Source organism: Rhipicephalus sanguineus, chromosome 1, assembly GCF_013339695.2.
Source record: "Rhipicephalus sanguineus isolate Rsan-2018 chromosome 1, BIME_Rsan_1.4, whole genome shotgun sequence".
Classification (NCBI taxonomy): Eukaryota; Metazoa; Arthropoda; class Arachnida; order Ixodida; family Ixodidae; genus Rhipicephalus; species Rhipicephalus sanguineus.
In genome coordinates, this window is record NC_051176.1 from 277996447 (window position 1) to 278012419 (window position 15973).

The 15973-nt window shown below is 45.7% G+C and overlaps 1 protein-coding gene across 1 annotated transcript in view; it reads right to left on the reverse strand.

Annotated features, from left to right (window-relative positions):
* Positions 1–15973, reverse strand: part of LOC119379045 (uncharacterized) — a 58863-nt gene that overhangs the window by 33362 nt on the left and 9528 nt on the right. The window contains exon 6 of the mRNA XM_037648187.2: positions 4336–4460. Coding sequence (XP_037504115.1) covers positions 4336–4460 — 125 coding nt within the window. The remainder of the gene's footprint in view (positions 1–4335; positions 4461–15973) is intronic.

Below are 15973 nucleotides of genomic sequence, written 5' to 3' on the forward strand. Positions count from 1 at the left end.
ATATTACGAAAGCATAGCTTGAAAGCGTGATCAGAATTATTTCGGTGTTTTAATTTGCCCTGTCGCGCTCGCATGTCCGCGATGTGCACATACAGATGCGTTCCTGCACCGAATTGTCATCTGTTGATCCGAGTTTCATTTTTCGACTTCCTTGACTTGACAGTCAGCCACTTGAAAGTCGCGGGTTCTATCCTGGCCGTGGCGGTCGCATTTCGATGGAGGCGAAATGCTAGAGGCCCGTGTACGTAGGAGCACGTTAAAGAACCCCAGGCGGTCGAAAAATTGCCGGAGCCCTCCATTACGGCGTGCCTCATAATGATATCCTGGGTTTGGCACGTAAAATCTCAGATATTAATATTACAGTTATCCACTCGTCACGCTGTTTTCGAGGCGAATCTTCGTCAGTGCCCATAATCACAAAGCATATAGTGGTCATTTTAACGCAAAGCTCGAATAGACACGGAGATAGATTTGTGAGAAAAAAATTCAGCCAATCAGGGTGCTGGACATATTACTGTCGAAGGCGACCCGCCAATGCGAGAGAACGAACAAAAGGGTGTGTGAATTCGAAGTGCGGTTCCCAGACTCAGAGGCGAGTTCTACCGTGTGCCGTGTGTCAGTGTATCCATGGCATAGTGGTGAACGTCGCCCAAAACGCGCGCCATTATGCCCACATTCAGGGCATGAATGCCGGGTGGTTTTCTTTAAGTGACCGCAGAAGCCTCGCTGCCAAGCAGCCATTCTGACCTGTCGGTGTGTGTATACACAGTAAAGACGGCTCGTGGCGGTAGCCGCGGCGAGCGACTATTTCTGGCCGGGCAAGGGCGTGCGTGCTTTCTGTGTCGACGAGCGAAGTATATCGCGGCTCGCGAGGCCATCTGGAATTCTTCAGCGTGCCTGGGAGAACAGTCATAACAGCGTAACCATTAGCGGTGTAACAGATACACCGCCGTGGACACTCGCGTATAACCCGCTGCGAGCCGCTCGGCTCAACGCACAAAGAAGCAGGACGAATCTTATACGAGTGATCCTATACGTAGGTTATGAAAAAGTCTTGGATCACAGGATGCAGCCAACGTTTCGACAAGCGGACTTGTCTTATGCAAGGCTGAAACTTGAAGAAGACAAGCCCGTTTGTCGGAACGATGGCTGCACCCCGACGATTTTTCATCGCTTCCATCTTCCCCTGATCTTCTACCTTATTCGGATACGTGGGTGGCTTCATCAGTGTCACTATGCGGGCGACTGGCAGGCACCATAGCGCATACTGCATCAACACACAAACTGACGTGTTAAGTCTTCACATTTTGGCTTTGGGTAGTTTATATTCAAAAATAAACTTGCAGCCAGAACTGTGTGTATATATATGCACACAGTTCGGGCTGCAAGTTATGCAGTATACTGCATACCACATCTTAGGATGGTAAAGAATGCCAGTTCAACGGATGTCTTATTGATTAAAATGTACCTTATTTAAAGCCGGTTTTTCAAGTAATGAGCAAATGTCCCACACCAAGGAAGGTGGTTTCGTTAATTACGGTTGCCTGCAAGCTGTATGCGCATGCGTGTTACGTCTATGGCGCCTGACACGATCTTACATTTTTGCTTCTGGTTGGTATATGCACTGTGTATAAGCATGCAGCACCGCTTTTAAGCACCCGTATACCAGGGGCGTAGCCAGGAATTTTTTACGGGGGGAGGGATTCAGCCACCCTTCATCCATTTATGTGTTCGTGCGTGCGTTTGTACGTGTGCGTGTGCATGTAGACATGCGAAATTCAAAAATTTCGGCGGTGGATGTTCGACCCCCCCCCCCCCCACCTCCCTGGCTACGCCAATGACGCTTAAAGGGACACTAAAGAGAAACAATGAATTGGTTTAGATTGATAAAGTGTGCTCGGAGTACTCTTGTGTAGTTTATTTCACCACCATAGGTTTATTATTAGAGGGGAAAACCAAGTTCAAAATTTCATTTTTAAATTTCGCGCCGAACTTTGTAATTCGTGACGTGAAAGATTTCAAAGAGCATTTAACGTATTTTGGCGCCACTGGCCCGACGAAATTTCCACAAACTCGTTATGTCAAGTCTCTGGCCCTCTCAGAGGACAATGTGCTTCGATTTAACCGGTTAGGAACTACGTAGGCCCAAGCAGGCGCCGTCAAGAATACGTGACGTCACGGCAAATGGTGCGGGAATTCCATGGTGGCGTCGCCACCTGTATTTTCTTTTTGCGCGTTTTCTCGCAGCAAGCGTGGTGTTTTTGGTATCGTGAAGACTACTTTACTATTGTGAGAAAAATCGTGTTGCTCTTTAGTGTCCCTTTAAGCGATCCGGCTGAAAAACGGGACGGCGCGCATTCCTGTTCTGAACGCCGCAGCGCGCATTCTAGGATCAGCATTTTCTTCAGTTGCACCTTCAAGGGCATCTATCTGGCGAGCCTTGAAGACGGGCTTTTTTTTTTTTCCAGATTATCTCTCGGTTTCAAAACATGTGGCACCACTCTGTATTAAATTAAAAAAAAAACTGCCACCATTTCCTCCTTGACTCTCACTAAGTAGGAATTTTTATACCGCCTGTGGCTTCAGATAAAATCTCTTGAAGCGTCGCGGCTTAGCAATTCCCACGGTGGATAAAGCAAACACGGTGCTTTGTGACTTGCTTTCACGAAGCAGCAGATCGCGTTTAGTGCGCAGTAGCCTGCCTTATCTGTCACCGTAAAGACTATCGCTACAAATGTTCGCTGTCCGCGACTTCGCGCTTATGTGTACAAACGAGCGCTTGACTTCTCTGTATACTTGCAAGCAACTGGGACATACTAGTTTATTTCGATTTGGTTATTTAACACATAAGAACAAATAAAGGCTGATGCCGTATGCCGTAGTACTGTAACGCTCGAGGCCTCTCACGAAAACGTTGTTCCAAGGATCGGCAAAACGTTACGGGTCATATACGTACACTTTGCAGTGGAAATTAGGTCACTGATATTCTGCGAAATTTCCTGGAGCTGTGACAGGAATTCATGTACCTGTACTGATCCTGTAAGATCTCGTTCGGCACGACACGATAGTGTGCGAAATTTATGTATGCGATGGGAGGGCATGTTGCGATCGCAGGTCAGCTGCGTATAATAACATATTTTCAGTGTCACATAATGAATTCGCACGTTGGCATTTTTTCATTCGTCGTCTCCATTTCATTATTCCGTTTCGTTGAAATTCTTACTAAGTGAAGTATCCACGTTATCCTCGTTACAGATGACTGTTCTGTCGCGTGGTGGGTTACCGAGGAGTGAGCAGATTTTTTCCCCTGCTTTCATTTGAAGTAATGCAGTTTGCTTGACGCTATCGAATTCTTGCTGTTGTCTCGTTTGTGTGTACTGCGTGCGAGCGCAGGAAGCGGAGAGGGAGGCTGAGAATAACGAGGCTGATTTTCAGGGCTTTCTATATTTTTCTCGTTAGCCTCCACAACATACCTTGCCAACGAGCTGCTTATAGATTTAAGCGAATTGAAAACAAGCTTAATTCAAAAAGAGGTTCGCGTGTTTCGACCCCATTTACCTGAAGTTCTGTTTTCGCATCACTTTTGCTTATTTTTATTTGATCGAGGCAGAAGAACTTGCAAGACGGAAAAAAATTGTCATTCACCTGTAACGCAAGACTACAAAACATAGCCATCTGTTTTCCTCAGAAAGACAGCTTCGCTATTGAAGTGATCCCGGTAGAAAAATCGATTACACCACGGGGAACTTGTGAAGTCCACTGAGCGTAGTCCAACAGGTGCAAAAGTTACTGATTTCACTGCGTTGCTGCTGTATTGTATCTCAGATGAGGAGGACTTTTGTTTGCTGCAGCCGGATCTGGCCTTGCGAAGGTTGCCCGAAATTGCTCCACCCGATCGCCGCCTATCAAACGCGGCCTTAAGTTCATCACATTTAGTAGCAACACGTTGCGCGTCATCCAAATTACTTCGACCCACCATTTCGCTATTCACACTCCAACCCGGCATCACGGAGGAAGTTTAGGAGGAGCCGAAGCACCTCTCACAACACGCCGAGTACACAAGGTTTGGGAAGAATCAGGCGCACTCAAAACGCTTCTGGGGTTGTTCCTTGCATTCGGCGATTCATGACATTTCAGCGGTCTTGTACACATTTGGCTCACAGGATGCAGGCCACCGCGAGGCAGCACTGTGGGCGCCTTCTTTCCACGAAGGTGCAGGTAGCATGCCGTTACGTTCTCTGCTGTGTGTACGTCATGCGAATTTTTTTGTGAATGCCCTTGGGATACGAGTGAGGCACCCGTATACGCTCCGGCCGTGGGCAGTCATATACGTACCGAAAAAGTGCACCGTAAGTTGGGTGCACTGTCCCTCCAGGATGTCTTGCTCTGCCTGGGAGTCCGACATGACCAGCCAGTCACTGCCATTCAGCATGGTGCGCATATGATCCACGAAAGCCCCGCTGCAATTAAAGGGACCTCTGTTTTGGCGACATATCCATTCCCACAACGGAAATCGCTGGCGCGTACTGCAACATGCGACTGTCTGCTCCAGCATCAGCACATCACGTAAGTATCGCAAAAGTCTTTTTTTTTTATACCACTGGTCAAGTAAATGACTGAGCGAGGGTTTCAGAGACATGCCGCTCTCGATAGCATTGGCACACGATGTGCAGGGGTACCCATGAGTGAGTGAGGAGTCATGGCTTTTTCTGTGCCACATGTGACCTATATGCGTTTCTTGGTATAAATGAATGGTCGATCACTACTGGAATGCGATATTACGATCTACAATATGTGAATGGCTATTTATATCATAATTTCTACGATGTGCTGTTAATCGTTTGCACATATTATTTTTTATTATTATTCCCTGGATTTCCAGCTGTAGGCAGAGCTGACTACTCGTATTCTCTTAATCGACAGGTGTAAAATAAACTGCATGCATATGTTACAATAAAAGCTAGAACAAAATATCACATAAGTTACACACAAGAACAAGTGTTCCTGGACAGAAGAAAATATAAAATTTTCTGTGGAGGTACAAAATGAGCTTCTGGCACACAGGAGACACAGAACTATGAATATGTGTGATTCCACGAAGGCAGTCTTATTTTTGTATTCATTTGTGTTCCTCGATATGCATGTAAACGTCTGTAGAATCAAGCAAGAAGCCTTATTTTATTAAAGTTGTTTCTCTCTCTCTCTGAACGATTGCAGTGACACCGTTATGTTTTGTGCTTGTGTCGTATGCGCTGACGATTTCGGTATCTACCAAAGACAAGTCACAGGATATCGTGTTCTTCCGGATTCTTCTCCAACCCTTCGTGAAGAGCTTCCGCTAACCGTTCACTCAGTTGACTGAAACTCGATGCGAAACGTGAGCATACAACGAGTATCTGTGTATGAATAACGAGATTGAAGCCCTGGAAAACCGTGTTGCTGCATGGAGTGACATTTTCTGACTACTCACATTAACAGCGTTCAAAGGAGATGATGCCTAACCGCAGAGACTCTCACACCGTCATCAACACATGAGCGCCCAATATGCTACAGTATTTTCGTGCATCAGCATTTACATTATAGTATTAGTGGCAGGTTGAAAAAAAAAAAAAACTGGATGCACATTTATGTGGCGTTTTTGCGCGTAATGTTAGCATTCGCGTCTGCCAGCTCATTTTTCACGTCACCCATAGTGTCCTGGAATCCAGTGTTATGCGGTGACCAGTTGGCAAGAAAAAAGTCGTGTATGATTCGATGTGACAAAGTATAGCCCAGACCTGAAGCGGCTCCATCGATTCAGCCTCACGAATCACTACAATCTCTGCAGCCGTTGGTGTAGTTGCCTCGGTTGAAGCAGTTGGCGGCACCGACCCGACAGTAAGTACATGCATAGAAGCGGTATATATTTTTTAAATATCTGGGTTAAAGCAAATTGTTTATGCCCGTGTGATGGCATACGCGTTTCTTTTACTAACTCGGAGAATGGATAGATGCGGCACACGTCTTGGCAAAGTCCACGCTGACATATTCGCTACTCTGGCAGGGACGAAACCTGAGGGAATGATGCTCTCATGACGGAAAATAGCTGAAAAAAGCGCTGTCTAGACGCGAAATATATGTCGTTACAGGGTGACGTTTTCGACGGGTCACTAGACGATATACCCTCAGAGGTCCATGAGATAGATAAACGTCTATAGGAGGTGTATGCATGTTTCCGCAATCGCGTCATTTGTTCAAGTGCAGGCTAACCTAGACATTTTCGCAATGCTTGAGCTTGTAAACGTTATTGTATAGGCAGGAAGGGCGAGTGTTTGTCATAATCGGTAAGAAGGGCCAGAGTATAGGGGCTAGTTGGTTGTGCATAGTTGGTAAGCGGTAAGCTGTTACGTAAGTAGCTTACAAAAAGAAGTGCTTCGTATACAACTGTACCAGTGATCGCTCTGATGGGTTCCACTTCATTCCTGCTCTACGTTTATGAAACTGATTAGCTTAGCCTTTAGCATTTGCCCGTATCAGTGAGTGCGGCAGTTATGTTCGGGGGACGATTTCCCCAGTACGGATCAACGGTGACTAATCGCAGACGGCGCGTGACGGAAAAGGGGCGCTCGGAAGGGCCATTAGGCCGTTCGCCTCTACCCGCGCCTTTGTAGCCGAACCCCGCGACCTTTTGTCGACCGCTCCTTTCGCGGCGGAGTCACCCGTACGGCGGAAGCGATCTCACGGAGACTGACAACGTAAACAATGTGTCGCCGTCGCGACGGTCTTCACTGAAGGAGCACCGATGTGGTTTTGCAGCAATTGCAACAGGCGGCGGCATCTTGTCGCAGACAAGGTTCGAGACGGCATAGTAAACTGGGCGCGTTGGTGTGGTGCATTTCAGTGTACGTTGACTGTGTATGTGATTGATGGCGTTTTAGTTGGCTTGCCGCATAGTGAGGGCAGCAAAGCGTGGGAACGCGGAAGCGGAGACACGTCTCTGAGAGAAACAAAGTTCTCTGCTTCATTGGTGGAGTATCAAAAAGGGTTGGTCCCGTAAGGCGGTCTCAGACGAGACAGGGGGGATTTAAAGGAAGAAATAGGAGAGGAGGGAGAGCTTGGTGCTCGACGGAGCGATTGCGGAGGGGACAGAGGTCGTGCTCGGCGCCGACTCTGATCCAGGGACGAAGGACTTAGAGATTTTCTCTTAAGGGCTTGAACGCTTGGTGCGGGTCCAGCCCAGTTGTTGTCGCGAGAGCTGTTCAGTGGCCGCCCCGGCATTTGTTTTGTAAGCAACTGTACATATGTGTAAATAAACTCAAGTTTGCCAGGAGCTGAGCAACGGGCCTGTCCAGTCCTTCAATGTGTCGCCACGATCATCTGAACCATCGGGATCACTTCCATCGACCCCAATCATAACTGCGGCGTTTGGACGTAGCCGTTGTCTTGAGGTGACGAGTAAGCTTAGGTATTGATTTTAAGTGTACTCGTCAGAATTTTTTAATGGCGTCTGCAGGCAGCTAGGCTAGATTCGCTTTTTCATTTTCACATATGCCTCAGGGTCCAGGAACCCATTGGAATATTAGTGTGACCAGCGGCAGTGGCCATACACGGTGAATGTAACGAATGGTTACTGAGTGTTAGCTACTAGCCATGTTCATGTTCCATATCCTTTACAGGGCCGCCTCGAAGTACGTGATACATCATTCTGGTGGTTGCTTTTTGATGATTAAAGGACAGCTTAAAGCTATAAAGTTCATAGTTCATTATGCAATAAAGTTCAGCTGCTGCGCTTGATGATAACCGTTCAAGGCGGTAGGAGAAGTGCTGACCAGAAGACGAGACGTAAAAAAACCACACAATGAACTTTATCGCGGAGGACAAAACTTATCCGCAGAAATATGGGTCAACCCGAGTATTGGTGATATGGGAGAAAGGTCGATCTGCAGAATTCCACCGTAAGGCGTGATTATTTTCGTGCCTACGGAAGAAATGATCGAGAAGGGAAAGCGACCGAGGGTCCTCTTTTGTGTCACAAAATCACGTAAAGCCCAACGAAAGCATAGGAGAAGTTGTTTGTAGATTTAATTCAGGTCTGTCATTCATAAGGTAAAGGTCAATCAAGGTTGACAAGAAACAACTTGCCACCTGTGGGAGCCGACGGCATAGATCTACAGAACGTTCAACTACTTATTAAGGATTCAGCGCAGAAAAAGTAAGGCCTGCACACACGGACACAACACAAAAGAAACAGAAACGCAACGTAGCTATACTGACCGTGGCCTTATTTTTTCTACAATGAACACCGACGGCAGCCTGGTTGAGCTCCCACCGGTGGCAAGTTGTTTTTTCGTCCACTTCCCTTGTGATTTCATTGATTTCATTATATGTCGGCTTCATAAGGTTATACCAGGAATGTATAATATTGTTCACGCGAAATGAAGTACCTGCAAGGCGGAACATTCAAAGGCATGAACTGCTGTACCTATACGCAGCAAATGCGATCCAGAGAGCCATTTGACGGCCTGCTGAAAGTGCAAGCCAGCGCAGGTTTTAGTTATGCGTCATAGAAAAATGCTTCCTAATTTGGCAATGTCGCAGCAAATCCATGATTTCATTCGTGAGCTTTAGACGTCAACAGGTAGCCGTTTTGCTTCATCCACCGTTCCGACGCAGGATAATCCTCGTGCAGGACAAGTCATACGCATCATGGAATTGTTATGCGCTGCCTCGAGTTTATTTTTATTGGTTACCGATACTGGCGGCTGCATGACTTATTAAAGGACATGCCTGAGACATACTTCGCACGTTCCTCTCAACTTTTGCCTATCGTTTTCCTTTTAATGCATATTCCCCCTCCCAATAGGCAGGATACGTGAAGTAATTTCTTTCAATTACATTCCTTCCTCTCCTTGTCGCGCCTTTCCCTGTAGTTTTCGTAGCTGAACGCTCACATTCGATCGCACATTTGCGTCCAGCCCTGCGCTGTTATTTCTTCGTCTAATACAGTTCGTCGAACATTGCTCGACATGTATATGATTGCCTGCAGTTCTTATAAGACAACTGACGCGGTAGACGCAAAACTACGACGATGGAAAAAAAAATAAAAAAAGCCGGTAGGGGGCACGGGTAAGCGCAACACTATCAATTAATGCATCTTTTTATAAAGCGATATACTGTATTTATTCGAATCTAAGCTGATGTTTTTTTTTGAAAAAACGATGTGCGAAGGGGGGGGGGGGGGGGGGCTTAGATTCGAGTACAATGGTTAGATAATTATTTTTTTTTTCTGGCCTTGCGAATTTCGGGGGTCGGCTTAGAATCGGGGCCGGCCTAGATTCGAGTAAACACGGTATGTTCAACAGTGCGTCAGCTCCTCGTCATTAACAATGCACCAGAATGATTAAGAATTTCTTAGCTGGCATTTTTGAGCCTGCCATCATGTACCATTTTCCAATAGGTGTCCCCTTGTCCTGCCTGTTGAGATATTAGTCGAGAGTGTAGGCCTCTACACTGCTGCCTCTTTCATCATGTCTGTTGCATACTTCCACTATGTCTGTCCACCAACCAGTTTAGCAAGGAATTCAGCTAGGCTACAAACAGAACCACCAACTTGGCCATGCACTCTCAGACGGTGACGTACGTTTGTTCCTGTGCCAGATGTATGCCGCTGCTGAATCACGCGAACAATTCCGATAAGGAAATCTAACGTGACTTGAGCCGAACTGTAAGAAGAAGAAAAATAGTAGAGAAGGAAAGGCAGGGAGGTTACCCAGTGTAGGACAACCAGTTTGCTACCCTACACATGGGGACAGGATATGGGAGAATAAAAGATGCAGAGGAAAAAGAGAGAAAGACAGCATATAACACAAACTGTAAGACTATGTATTATGCCTATGAAGGCTTCACATTTTGATGCAATCAGAGATTCATTCGACTTCTTTTTACGGCAGAAGGGAATTTTAAGGGCTCGTTTGTTTGTTTGATACAACCTTAATGAAAACCAATAGACAATGGAGCCAAGGAACGTATAGGGGACGTTAATTGCCCTGTTTTAACTGTGTTGCAGTAATTATGGCATAAGTGTGAAGGAAGTAAAGTGGACGAAAATACAACTTGCCGCCAGCAGGGACCGAACCTGCAACCTTCGGATAACGCGCCCGATGCTCCACCAATTGAACTACGGCGGCGGTACTCCACTCGTTCACTTTATCGGGTATTTATGTGCATGCATACCTGGCAGTGTTAGTCAGCGCCTGTAGTAGCTATCACGGCTAGTGTGTTATCCAAGTTGCGAAACACGTTATCGCAATTATAATGGCGAGTAAACTGTCTTCTGTGTTTTATCGCGTATAAATGAGCAATCATGAGGGATATTCACCTTCGGAAACCTCTCTAATCGGTAAAAAGCGACTGAAAAACGAGTCTGGTCATTCTATATGGGCACGATGCTAATCCCTTTCGGCTTGAGTGTTTGAGTGTTTTGAGCGTCCGTCGTCACTGAGTGCTGCTTTGAGCTCTACGTTTAGAATGATAATTTCATGAATTATTGTCTCACAATACGTATTTTCTGAACGGCTGCAGAGTTTACGACATGGCTCCTAATTTTAAATCGTTCATCGTGGCACACAATCCTTGATCCAAGGCAGAGAAGGCCGTTTGGCCTAACGTGTGTTCCCGCATCGAAGGGTCCTTTTAGTAACGTGCTCGTGGTCTACATAGTGTATAGTCGCACTGCGGCACTTTTAAATGATGTCCTGCGCGATGAAGAGAAATGAGAAAAACATGGAGGTTAAACGAGAGGCAGCTCTGGTCGATTACCCTGCACCAGGGGTTGAGGATAGGAAAGACATAGGATTGGTTCACAGCGGTATATGGTATAGGGAGTAAAATCTCTCATTTCCCGTGGACTTTAGGAACATGATAAGTGCAGTTGTATACGTAACGTTCTGCGCGGAGGCGTATACTTAAATTGGGAGGTCTAAAACTTCTTGCGCTCATAGTGAATGATTGTCCAATCGACCAAGAGCTGTGAACACCACTTAGCCTCTCGGCACTGTCGCAGTCAGACATAAAGCAGATGCGTGAAATTCCGTGAATGTCTCGTCATAGTGAGATGTGTTGCATGTGCGGCTGTCGTTCGCTCTTATGAAGGAATAATAAGAGTAGAGGTGCGTTAAATGTTCTTGTGACTGCTTATTTCATACATGTCATGAATGACTCTCTGCCCGAAATCTTCGCGGCTCTCTTGCAATAGAAGGAAGGACATTACAGCGTCCAAGTACGCCGCCTTGCGTCGCTTCTATCGATGCAGCGCGTGTTTCTGAAAGGCTGTCTCGGATTTTAAGAAAAAACCCAGGATTCGAGAAAAAAATGACAATTTTTGTTGTCTAAGCTTCATAACAGTGGCGAACATGAAAAATCGCGCCACAATTGGTAATATGATTACGAAATAAATAAAATTTGCAAGTTAATATTATAACTAAAGAGTTTAACAGGGGTGAAAGGGGGGGGGGAGAGTTCGTGATGCAATTGTAAAACTGAAATTTGCTAGAACATTGAGAGTGAAAGCCTTTGCGTGAAACTTTGAGGCTTTCACAAGTTTTGAGAAATAAATGCTCAAAAGCTATAACAAAAAAAATCACAGCATATCCACGGGTGAATCATGAAGAGCTTGGGCGAAGCTCCTGAAGCAATCATGGTTACACCGTGACATCTTCAGTGGTTTCGCCCAGCAGTAATCAAAGCGATAGCCCAGTACATCATCAAAGACGTGACAAACACTGTATATATTTATACAAGAAATTTTATTAATCTTAAGTGGTAGCTAGACGTGGCTTCCGTTCCCCCTTCGTTATAACGGCTTTATGGTCGGTGAAGTGACGGATTGGTGATGGGTCGTAGTGGGATGTTTGCAAAGACGAAGTAGTGGGCAGTTTGCAAAGGATCGGTGATGGGTCGTAGTGGGATGTTTGCAAAGACGAAGAAGTGGGCAGTTTGCAAAGGTGGTTACGCCGGACAACGGAGACGTGACAAGGTTAGACTAAGAGGAGCTTCGCCCCTAAAATGCACTGCTGTTCCAATTAATATATTTCCGCGCTGTGATAAAACTCACTTTTGGAAACTGTTTACTGGAGCTGCAATGTGTGCGAATGCATGGCACGTTTTAAGTCCGCATTTCTCGAATTTGGTGCAAGGCCAAGAGTTTAGCAAACGGAACCTCATGTTCTGCGTACTATCTCACTTTAATTTCATAATCACAATGTGCGTCGAAAAGTCGTCAATTATTAATCAGCGAAGTTTTACTGCTGAAGAATAGCATTGGCCTTCAGTTGGGCTAGTTGGTTTACGGAAGCGTATGGGTGACAGCACGCACAACGGGACATTTGATTTATATGAAATGGACACATCCGTCCTGTTCGTATTACTTGTTCCGTGCTCGCGACTATCGCGTAAGCTCTGAGATTCTCTATGATGCTCGGTCCAAACGAAATTATCACTTTGTTTCGAAACTTTATTTTCAATAAAGATGCTCTACATTTAAACAAAATTATGCCAGAGTCAGCCAGGGCTGCAGCCAGAAATTTTTTCGGGGTGGGCGACCCCCTTTTATGATGTTCGTGTGTGTGTTTCTATGCACACGCGTGACATACACATACAAAATGTAAAAATTTCGGAGGGTGACCCCCCGAACCGCCTCCCTGGCTACGCCACTGGAGTCAACATAAGTTCTCTATGAGACGGCTTGATGTCCAGTCAGGCCTCTAGCGGCTTGGCCCGTGGCCTGGAAAGCAGGCTGTCACTGCGACTTTGTCTTTGAAAGACGCTTTGCGTTTCGCGTACGAAGAACGTGAAGCGCGAGAGAATACCTGTCCCAACACAAAACGTTCCGCCTTAGTTGTTGCGGAGTCTGCATAACTGCCCCAAGTCATTCACTCCTTTTAAAACAGGCCGCTTCGCGACGTAACGAAGGCGCGTAGAAAGCGTGAAAGCGCCGATCGCCGCCGGCAGAGTTGCTCTCGTTGCCTCCGCCTCTTTTGTGTCGCTTTCGCGAGGCTGTTCTTTCAGCATCTCGCGACGCTGAGCTGCTCCCGTTCCGGCTCTCGGTTTTTCTAGGCGTCGGCCCCTCGCTTCTTTGTTCTTCGCGGGCGAACATAAATGCGCCCAATTAGAACAAACGCCCCCCCCCCCCTCCTCCTCAACCAACAATTAAGTTTGTCACTCCGGAGGTTCAGGAGAACTGCGCCTGAAGAAGCCATTGAAGGAAGGCTTTGTCTAAACAACAACGCGTGCGGGTTTGCGTCCCCATTCCTGCTGCGACTGTGCGCGTCAGTTCGCGTATACGAGTGAAATCTAAAGCAGGGCGCCCCTATTTCCACTGCGTTCACGCGTGATGCATGCGAAGGTTATGGGGCGTGCTCGTGTGTATATCTTATAACAGCGCTACGTGGTGTATATATATATATATATATATATATATATATATATATATATATATATATATATATATATATATATATATATATATATATATATATAAGCAATAAGAGGTAAACACGTAGAAACCAAACACGGACGGAAACACGCGCGCTCATGCGAATCTATATATATATATATATATATATATATATAAATAAATATATATATATATATTATATATATATATATATATATATGATACTTCTCACGGAGGATCTACTTGACTATATATATATATATATATATATATATATATATATATATATATATATATATATATATATATATAGATTCGCATGAGCGCGCGTGTTTCCGTCCGTGTTTGGTTTCTACGTGTTTACCTCTTATTGCTTAAGAACGAAGCTGCTTGGTTAACATCTTGACCTCTTTAGAATCAACTAGCGTTAAACTGTTCTGCATCCAAGAAATAGCTTCTCTTTCGTTGAAAATGTACCGGTTTATTCAGATGGAACAGAAAGGGTGTGCGAAGTTTTCCGAGTGCAGGTCGTCCGGAACTGTGTTCATGTTAATGAGACGTTCGCTGTACAGATTCGCTAGTGTAGGCGCATCTTGGGATGCCTTTTATGGCGCGATCACGCTCACTGGCTCTTGCTTCCAAAACTCGTATTGTACGCTTAGCGGTGCGCGTCGCCTGACCAGTGCCGCGGGTTCGCTTCTGCTCGTGCATGGTGTGCGATGAAAGCTTCCATGCAGGAGGCGAAGTTTCAAGGAGAAACGGCCTCCCCCCATACGCCGGCTGAGAATAGCCACTGAATTTTCGTGCTTCGAGCACTAGCCCCGTTGAGTGCTCGACAGTTTGTTTCTGCTTATGGAAACAGAGCGGGCAAAGGAGTTGAAAAGCGGTTGAAAGAGTCAGGGCGCGCGCTTCACCGCCGTGCCAAAAAGAGCAACGTCGGGTATTCCCGTATTCTTTCGTCTAATTATCTAACAAATTGATGTTCCCGGCACGTAACTGTATTATACCAACATTGGTGATGTGCTAATGCTGCCTGTAAATGCTGCTAAGGAAGCTTCAGAACGTGATGGCGACGACAACGCGGAAACAGAAAAATGAAAAATCTCCAACAAAGACTCAAGCGTGGGACAATTTTTTTTTTTTCTTCGTCGAATTATGCAGCCACTCCTTCCCGGAAACTTACTGAATAACATGGCGCATAATTTACAGGTATAGTCTATGTCAACATGCTGACACACAGGTAACGCTTCGAGGGTGCATCTGCTGCGCCTTCTTGCCGTCGGAGGTGGGTGACGAAATGGCGATGGCACCAATATAAGCGCAAACCGTCGCTCAATTTGACGATGTTTTTTTTTTTTTTTTCAATTCAAACTGTCAACGCGCGTGCAGCATCCCTGAGTGCATAATAACCGGTTCCCTGTCTACCCGAGTCATCTTTATCTTTTTGATTGAACGCTCCAGTTGCTTGCCAAGATTTCTGTCAATGCGGGAGCTCTAGGAGTGTCGAACGATATTGGTCTATGACGTAAAGTAGCGCATGTATTGCTTATTATTTTACACGGCTCTTAGTTTCACCTGAGTGTATGCTCCAATTAAAAAAAAAAATAACTGTTTCTTTAAACTAATTCAAGGAACCCCAAGTGAAGCTTTAACAGCTTTTTTTTCTGCCATCGTTTCCACAGTTCTCTGTCTGAAGTTGTCTGTATCAAAAGTACGCCGCAAGAAGTGTTCAAATCTGAACCATTCATCACCCCTTGACAGCGCAATATATATATGGCGCCAAGAAAAGTATGTATAAAGTGTATATTAAAGGGACAAGCATCAACTAAACAAACCTATCGAAGCCGTCTACGATATAAATGTACGCACTGTGTACATGGAGCAAAATGCATCAACTAAATGGTATCCAAAATTAATAAGAGCGATTGGATGGCGCAGCGCAAGAGATGAGAGACGCGCGCGCGATTCGTGTTCATGCTAATACGCCACGCTCTCCTGCAGTCTGAATCGGCGACTCGTGTCTTGCGAATACAGCCTTCATATACACTGTGACATAAAAGGTCACCGCACGAACTTGGAAGTGACATTTTATTCCCCGGGCATTCGCAGTGTCGCAAGAAAGCAACGGAGTTCATTTGAATCCAAAGTGAGAAATAGAAAACGCGAAAGATACACTCTGAACAAGCGGCGTATACGGCGGGCTACACTCGGTTACAACCAGACTTGCACAACGCGTTACAAGTAATCGATTATTTGTAATCAATTACATTTTCTTGTAATTTTGTAATATAATCCATTGCTTTTACGCAGCTGTAATGTTACCCGCCACGGTGGTCTGGTGGTTATGGTGCTCGACTGCTGACCCAAAGGTCGCGGGATCGAATCCCGGCCGCGGCGGCCGCATTTTCGATGAGGGCGAAAATGCTTGAGGCTCGTGTACTTAGATTTAAGTGCACGTTAAAGAACGGGGGTGGTGGAAATTTCCGGAGCCCTCCACTACGGTGTCCATCATAATCATATCCTGGCTTTGGGACGTAAATC